Raw genomic sequence first — 8,954 nt, forward strand, 5'->3', positions numbered from 1 at the left:
AAAGATGCGGCGTAAAACAGGTTGTAATTTGAGAAATGTGAGAAGGTGTTGTTAATGTCAACAGAGCTGAACTTGACCGTGTAAATAAGCTCAAGTCAAACACAAGAACGATCAGGAGAATTCTCCACCTGAAAGAACAACATTGGCTTTGGGTTTGTGGAGATGTCACGGTCTCTGCATGCTTCTCATTCACACAAACCATTATCAGACATCTTTACACATCACAAACAAGCTGGAATCTGAATGATCGCATCTCTGATCTCAGAGCAAACGCTACAGAACGTCATACAGTCCCTTGGCAGAATGTGCAGATTCCTCAGAGAAGTTAAAATTAATAAAAAAGCACTAAACAGAGAACAGGGAATGTTGTGTCAAGGTTCTCTCAATGTCATGAACAAACATTCTTCCAGTAATGTTAATAGAACATTTGTTCAAAGTTATCTGGACTTTAATAATGTTCTCAATGCATTAGCACAAAAACTTTATTTATAAATCATTCATGAAATCTTTTTCAGAAACATTTTAGTTATTTAAATGTAACTACTTGCTTCCGAACATTCAGAGAACTTTCAAAAGTAGCGTTACCATAATGTTTGAAGAAACATTCTCTCAAAAAAAAAAACATTTAAAAAAAACGTTTTGATAATTCAGAAATAACGTTTCCATAACGTAGCAGGAACATTAACAAAATGTTCTTGGCTGGGCCTGCATATGTATTCTGTTACATCAGATGGTGCTGAAACGATTTATCAATCGTTATAGGAAACTAGATGAGTAAAGTCTGATGTTGGCTTGAGAAAGCCTAGACTGAACATTTGAAGTACATTTACATTTATTCATTTAGTAGATGCTTTTATCCAAAGCGACTTACAAATGAGAACAATAGAAGCAGTTTAACTAACAGTAGGGCAACAATCTGCAAGTGCTGTGACCCTTCCCAGTTTAATCCAACGCAGTACATGTTAATTTTTTTTATAAAAAAAAAAAAAAAAAAAGAATAGAATAGAAGATAAAGTGTTAGTATTAATGGATCAAGTGTTGCAGAAAAAGATGCGTCTTCAGCCGTTTCTTGAGAATGTCCACGGACTCATCCGCTCTGGTTGAGTTAGATCATTCCTCCAGCAGGGAGCAGTCCAGGTGAAGGTCAGAGAAAGAGATTTAGGGCCTCTTTGAGATGATGCACCACAAGACGGCATTCACTTGCAGAGCGCTGGGTTCTGGATGGCACGTAGGTCTGAAGTAATGGGTTTAGGTAAAAGGGAGCAGAGCCAGTGGTTGTTCTGTAGACAAACGTCAGTGACTTGAATTTGATGCGAGCGGCTGTTGGAAACCAGTGCAGTTTAGTGAGGAGAGGAGTGACGTGTGCTCTCTTCGGCTCGTTAAAGACCACTCTAGCTGCAGCATCTGGATCAGTTGCAGAGGATTGACAGTGATGCTGGAAGACCAGCCAGGAGAGCATTACAGTAGTCCAGTCTGGAGAGAACAAGTGCTTGGACAAGGAGTGTAGCTCTGATAGGAAGGGCCTGATCCTCCTAATGTTGTACAAGGCAAATCTGCAGGACCGGGCAGTTCTAGCAATGTGGTCTTTTTAAAGTTCAACTGATCATCAATCTCAACTCCAAGGTTCCTGGCTGACCTTGATGGAGTTATGGATGATGACACTAGCTGAATGGAGAAGTTGTGAGGTAGTGTTGGGTTGGCCGGGACCACGAGTAGGTCTGTCTTCACAAGGTTTAGTTGAAGGTGGTGGTCCTTCATCCATGTTTCTGAATGACAGATCTAGTGATGTCATGTAGATGGAGAAGAGAAGCGGTCCCAGCACTGAGCCCTGAGGCACTCCAGTAGCTAGATGATAACAGTGATGGGATAAACCATGTTTCTGAATGACAGATCTAGTGATGACATGTAGATGGAGAAGAGGAGCGGTCTCAGCACTGAGCCCTGAGGCACTCCAGTAGCTAGATGATAACAGTGATGGGATAAACCATGTTTCTGAATGACAGACACTAGTGATGACATGTAGATGGAGAAGAGAAGCGGTCCCAGCACTGAGCCCTGAGGCACTCCAGTAGCTAGATGATAACAGTGATGGGATAAACCATGTTTCTGAATGACAGATCTAGTGATGTCATGTAGATGGAGAAGAGAAGCGGTCCCAGCACTGAGCCCTGAGGCACTCCAGTAGCTAGATGATAACAGTGATGGGATAAACCATGTTTCTGAATGACAGACACTAGTGATGTCATGTAGATGGAGAAGAGAAGCGGTCCCAGCACTGAGCCCTGAGGCACTCCAGTAGCTAGATGATAACAGTGATGGGATAAACCATGTTTCTGAATGACAGACACTAGTGATGACATGTAGATGGAGAAGAGAAGCGGTCCCAGCACTGAGCCCTGAGGCACTCCAGTAGCTAGATGATAACAGTGATGGGATAAACCATGTTTCTGAATGACAGACACTAGTGATGACATGTAGATGGAGAAGAGAAGTGGTCCCAGCACTGAGCCCTGAGGCACTCCAGTAGCTAGATGATAACAGTGATGGGAAAAGCCATGTTTCTGAATGGCAGATCCTAGTGATGACATGTAGATGGAGAAGAGAAGCGGTCCCAGCACTGAGCCCTGAGGCACTCCAGTAGCTAGATGATAACAGTGATGGGATAAACCATGTTTCTGAATGACAGATCTAGTGATGTCATGTAGATGGAGAAGAGAAGCGGTCCCAGCACTGAGCCCTGAGGCACTCCAGTAGCTAGATGATGGGTCTTAGACACCTCACCCCCCTCCACGACACCCTGAAGAACCCACTGAGAGGGAAGACTTGAACCATTGGAGTGCGGTTCCCGAGATGCCCGAGAAGTAATTGTAAAAGCTTGAAGTGTGTAATAGTTTAGACAGACAGAGTTTTAAAAGTTTAAAGGATTTAAACTTGAAGTGGTTTTAAGTTTGAATGTCAAAGTTTGAAGGTTTTAAGTCTCTCAGATAAATAGTTTGCTATGCGGTTGCTAGGGTACTCAGGTGGTTGCTAGGGTGTTGCTATGTGGTTGCAAAGAGAAGATGAAGAAGAACAAGAACTACAATGAATTCTGACATGATTTTGTTTTACAGTTTTATTACAAAATTAAAGCCACTCCCTGTTACATAATATTTATCACATTATCCTTTGAAAAATAACATTTACACATATTAAAGTTTCTTGGTTTTCCAAAGACATGGTGATTTTATACTGACTCTGACATCAATACACGTTTTGGTATTAAAAACAAACCCGGCAGGATTCAAGCGAACAGCATTTGCAGCGGCTATAAACTAATGTCGATATTAAAGCATACAAACCAGAATATACCCAATATGTCAAATAACATGTAGGAAAATAAAATAACATTAGTGTGTAAACAAACAAAATGAGCAGAAATGAAAGAATGCTTCGAAAGTCACTGGATTCATATATGAAATCTGAGAGAAAGCACTATATTCAACAATGTGATGCATATGGAAAATATCTGGTTTTTAAGTGACTTTATAAAGGTTAAACCACCAGCACCATCTTCAGTGTGTACATCGTAAAATGACCTGTAGTTAATATTCATGTTTTATGTGCAAATAAGACACACTGGATGCAGGCGTGAGCTCGGGTGACCTCTGACCTCTGCTGTCATTGGTGAATGTATCGGTTTAATCTCTTCTACACAGGATAAATCCTCTTCATCTGTGCGAGAGAATGAGTGTATGTCAGAGTGGGTGGAGTTAGAAGGAGAGGCGGGTCACATGATCATGAGAGGGGGCGGGGTCAGATGGAGAGGCGGGTCACATGATCATGAGAGGGGGCGGGGTTAAACAAACTCCAGCTCCCACTGCTGGCTCTCTCGCTCCTCATTCTCCTCTCGGATCACCAAATGCTCTTTGTCGTATGTTTTGCCTCCTGTAAAAAAACAGAGGAATTAGATTGCCACATGGTTTTTACAAAAATGTGTTTTTTATGGAAGCTTGTCTCTGCCATGAAATAAAAAAGAAAAAAGGTAGTCTCGACTTTTTCTAATATAAACTTGCAACTGCAGCTCTTTACGTTTATTCCGTGGCGGAATCAAGATTTCTTAAGTTTAGATTTAGTTTTGAGTGATTGTCAAATAACTTTTGGTTTCCAATATCAAGATTTTAAGTTGAACTCCATATATTTACTTGAAATATATTTTAAACAGTGTGAATGCATCCTCGCTGAATAAAAGTTTACATTTCTTTCTTTAAAAAAACAAACAAAACAGTTTACTGTATGTGTTTTTACAGGTCACCAATTTTTTTCTTTTATTTTTTTTTTTTGCTGTACATTTAGTGTAGAGGAATAATGTAGTGTGACAAATAAAAATGTAAAGTATTCCTCAAACATAGTTAACATAATTAAAAACTGCATGCATAATAATTATGCAAAGATCAGAAATACAAACGTGACCAAAAGTTTGTATGAAGTATAGCATGACACTTCTGAATAGATTTAATTTCAGATACTCTTACATTTTTGCATTCTAAACTAAAATGATATATTTTATTTATTAATAACAATATTAATAAAAAATGTTTATAAAATGTAATTTTTTAATAATAAAATAATATCAAAATCATAAAATAAATGACTTGTTAAAGCTTGTTCTCACCCTTGATATCCAGCACCATCCCAGGGAAGGTGTTGCTCTTGATTTGACCTCTGACCTCTGCGCTCCAGGTTTGCACCGGCACACGCGTCTCCGTCCACAACACCACTTTAGCACCGGACTCCACGTTCCCCATCACCTGAAGACTCGTGCTTCGGGCCAGCTGACACACACACACACACACACACCGTCAACAATGAGTTTGAAACGGTGAATAAGTACACAATTGAAGCGTAAGTCAAGTCACACTTATTTATATAGCACTTTATATATATATATATATTATATTGTATATATTTATATATACTATTTATATAGCAGCTTTACAGAGACAACAGGAAAATAAGTTTGTTTCCAGAAGAAAATAGCGTCACAGTCCAGCTTAAGTAAGGTCAGTGATGGTTAATCTTTGTTGTAAAAAAGTTATTAATTTAGTTTAGAGGAAACCGTGATGTCATCGTCCAGCTCAGTTCAGTTCTCATATAATGGTGTCGATGCAGATCAATAATATTGTAGAATATTAAATGACATGAAATGTGACACACCTTGTTCTTGATGAGCCCGTCCTGATAGAGCCACACGTCACTCATTCCCTCGACCTGCTCCGACACGACCACGCGACCCGTCTTCATGTCCTCCACTCCCCCCTGCACGGATATATAGTGGCCCGTCTCCTTATTCCTCACGCGGAACAGCCTTTGCTTCTACAGGGATATTAACAAACAATCATACAAAATACTCTTGTGTAAATAACATCACTCATAGTTCAAGTTCAAGTTCAATTTTATTTATATAGCACATTTACAACAGCCACTAGGCGGACCAAAGTTCTTTACAGAACAACAAGATTAAAAGAAGATATAACATGCATAACAAAACACAAGAGCAACATAGCTAAGAGTAACCACACAACACGAGTAGCAAAACTTAAACTTAAATATAAATTAGTAAAACCAACCAAAGAAAAGAACCAATACACTAAAGAAAACAGGAGAAGAGGTCATGTGGAGGCGAAACTGACTTGTCTGATGGGATACAGGGAGCCGACGCAGGACACTGAGCTGAACTGGTGCCAGTTCGTGATTTCAATGGGTTCCAGAAGGAACTGGCGCCCCCTGTAGTTGCTGTGCTCACACAACACCCAGCTGAGGAGACATCGGCATGCTTTTGACATGTGCACAACTGGGGTTGGTTAAGATTAGATTATAGTCTTATTCATCAAGAATGCATTAAATTGATCAAAAGTGACAGTAAAGACATTTATAGTGTTACAGAAGATTATATTTCAAATAAATGCGGTTCTTTTGAACTTTCTATTTATCAAAGAATCCTGAAAAAAAAAAGTTTTCCGTTGAAAAAACTGATTTAAACACTGATAATAATCATAAATGTTAGTTGATCATCAGATCCTCATATTAGAGTGATTTCTGGAGGATCATGTGACACTGAAGACTGGAGTAATGATGCTGAACATTCAGCTTTGATCACAGGAATAAATTACACTTTACTGTATATTCACATAGAAAACAGATGATTTACACTGGAATAATATTTCACAGTTTTACTGTATTTTTGATCAAATAATTGCAGCTTTGATGAGCAGAAGAGACTTTTTAAAAAAAAGTATATGTGTGAAAATATCATCCCATATGAAGCAATAATAACCAGCATTGCAAACTCACCAGCCTCTGTTGACCCTGACAGAGAGGAAGTGTGTGTTAAACCCTTCCTCCTGCATGTTGGAAACCAGCGTGTCGATATTGACCTCTCGACCTTCAAAACACTCCAAGCCAAAGAGAGAGATCGACGGCACCGAAAAGCTCTGAGAGAGAGTGACCAACATCAGTGACTGCATCATCATCATCATCATCCTCATGATGAGATACTGCCAGTAAACTTTACCTCATTCAAATCCATGCAAGTCAGTTCATAATCGTAGTAAAATATCCACCGTATGGCGATTTTAATCACAATAAACAGGAACGGAAAGACTTTATTCTCATCTATTCCGCTCTGATCAAAGTGTGTGTGTGATGAAGACTGAAACGCAGCGGAGTGCAGAAGAGACTCAGCTCATGCGAACATGAACGTAATGCTGTATATTGATGGTCGAAAACACCGAAATGAATCCAATACATCCACTGAAATATGTTTAGCATTTAATGTAAGTGGATTAAAAGAGTGGGCAGAAACACACAGCGAGTTTATCATTTATGCTGTGCATATGTGAATAATGGCAATAGAAATAATCAGAAAATTGAAATAATTTATTTTTTGGAATAATCAGAATAATGAGAAGTGCCGCGTGCGTGTATGCGGGAGTGAAGAGGTTTGCTCGTGTCTTAGGGGAGAGCGCGGCGCAAAGTAACGCTTTCTGACTTTCTCAGTTTGTGTAAATCTACTTATCGTTCAGAGTATTTATTTTTTCCCACATTAATTTCACACATGTCTAGTACAATTATGTGGTTTTGTTTTATTAATACAGTATACACTTTTTTCTTGATATACCCCGAAATAATGGAAGTGAAATGTGACAACATGCCCCATAGGCGGGGTACACTGTAACATGACCATATGACAGCTTAAAATGCTCTCTGATCTAATAAAAAAAAATAACAAGACAAACTAAAATATTTTCTAAAATAAAATACAATTATTAACTTTTGCATATAAAAAAATTACATTTTTTAATAATTAAATATAAACTCATTTTTGACTACGAACACAGGAAAACACAGCTATACAACATAGTTCAAAACAAATTAATAATTAGTAATTTCTGAACATTGACTCTCAGTCTTTATTCACCTTTTTCTCAATAGAATTAATAAAAGTATAGAATATAATAGCATATTTCTAATAGGGGCCCCGTCTGCACAACTGGGGTTTAGACCCGGCTAGTGTCTTCTGCTAGTTAGCGAAGCATTAAACAACATATTGGAGATTAAAATAATATCAGATTTGTCTAATTTTAAATAAACACAAAAAATAGAGATGAAAAATTACCTTAAGTAAGAAATGTACTTTTGCTATGGTTTAATAAATGTCTGGATATCTTCCAAATTTTTTTTAATTTTGGCGCAATTTTTTCTCTATATAGTGTTGATATGGCAACTAGTAAATACACCAAGTTTCGTCATGATAGCATGTGTGGGAGTATTTAAAACAAGTGTGTGACAACTAGCCCCGCGCTCCACATCTAAACACAGCCGATGAAAGAGACACGCTCGTCTCCAGGTTTCTCATGGGATCGAGGCTCACATCATTACTCCAGAAGCACGCTGAGCAAGAAAGCACAGTTTTTCTCTGTGATGCACCTAACTGTCTTCGTTTTGATGTTTTCGACCATCAATATATTGCCGCTGTGTTTCAGTCTCCATCACACACACACTTAGATCAGAGAGGAATAGATGAGAATAAAGTGTTTCCGGGTCTGTTCACTGTGATTGTCTATTGTAAGCGCTATATAAATGCCTCATTCACTGAGTTTCCTCACCATTGGAACGGCTTTGACCGAGCGAACGCTGGAGTTGGGGGGGAAGCCCGTGCTGGTCAGGTTGGGATAATGTCCTTCAGATAAGACACACGTGCTTCCCGTGAACTTCTCTCCTCCATAGAGCACCCAGCTGAAATCACAGAGGTGTACACCTGAGTTCCCACAGTCCGAGAGTGAACACAGTGAATGATAGAGTAAATGACCTTCACTGACCTTCCTCCCACGACCCGGACGGATCCGACCGGCAGACCTTCAGGCAAACAGCTCTGGTTCTGATGACAGACTCGACACGAGCCCTGGAAATCCAGATCTGAGTACAGCAGCACCTACAGAGGAACACATGAGCACTGTTAGCAAACCGTTAGCGAACATCCTGACTATGAATATGTGCACTAGCGCTGCGGCGAGGACACACGGTCCACCAGAGCAGGATGAACATGAACTTCAGTCACAACCGTTCACAAGCTTCGGCCAGGAAGAAGTTTAAAAGAAAGGTCAGAGTCACTTTTATTTATATTGAACTTAAAACAACATTTCTGCTGACCAAGCTTCACAGAAACACAATAAAAATAAGTCACACAAAAATACGGAAAACACTTTTAATTAAACCATAAAGCATTTTAAAATCAAGACTAAAGGTCCTGGCATACTGCCATCCGAACATTTCAGACCTTAAGAATTTTACTCACTAATATAAACATATCCAACATTATAAATAGGCCTGAGAAAAATGATTAATTTTCAGAGATGACTTAAAATGACTTATAATTAGCACCTTTATGTGACAAGGATGCATAAAATTGATCAAAA

The 8,954-nt window shown here is 39.0% G+C and overlaps 1 protein-coding gene across 1 annotated transcript in view; it reads right to left on the minus strand.

The window, feature by feature from the left end:
• Positions 1-3,088: 3,088 nt before the first annotated feature.
• The window catches only part of crybg2 (crystallin beta-gamma domain containing 2), a 61,868-nt gene continuing 56,002 nt past the window's right edge, over positions 3,089-8,954 (minus strand). Inside the window, exons 16-22 of the mRNA XM_079878858.1 lie at positions 8,358-8,470; positions 8,145-8,274; positions 6,331-6,470; positions 5,670-5,793; positions 5,194-5,352; positions 4,652-4,811; positions 3,089-3,924 (exon numbers count right to left, since the gene is read on the minus strand). Coding sequence (XP_079734984.1) covers positions 3,836-3,924; positions 4,652-4,811; positions 5,194-5,352; positions 5,670-5,793; positions 6,331-6,470; positions 8,145-8,274; positions 8,358-8,470 — 915 coding nt within the window. The 3' untranslated portion in view covers positions 3,089-3,835. The remainder of the gene's footprint in view (positions 3,925-4,651; positions 4,812-5,193; positions 5,353-5,669; positions 5,794-6,330; positions 6,471-8,144; positions 8,275-8,357; positions 8,471-8,954) is intronic.

This window comes from Squalius cephalus (genome assembly GCF_949319135.1).
Source record: "Squalius cephalus genome assembly, chromosome: 8".
Lineage (NCBI taxonomy): Eukaryota > Metazoa > Chordata > Actinopteri > Cypriniformes > Leuciscidae > Squalius > Squalius cephalus.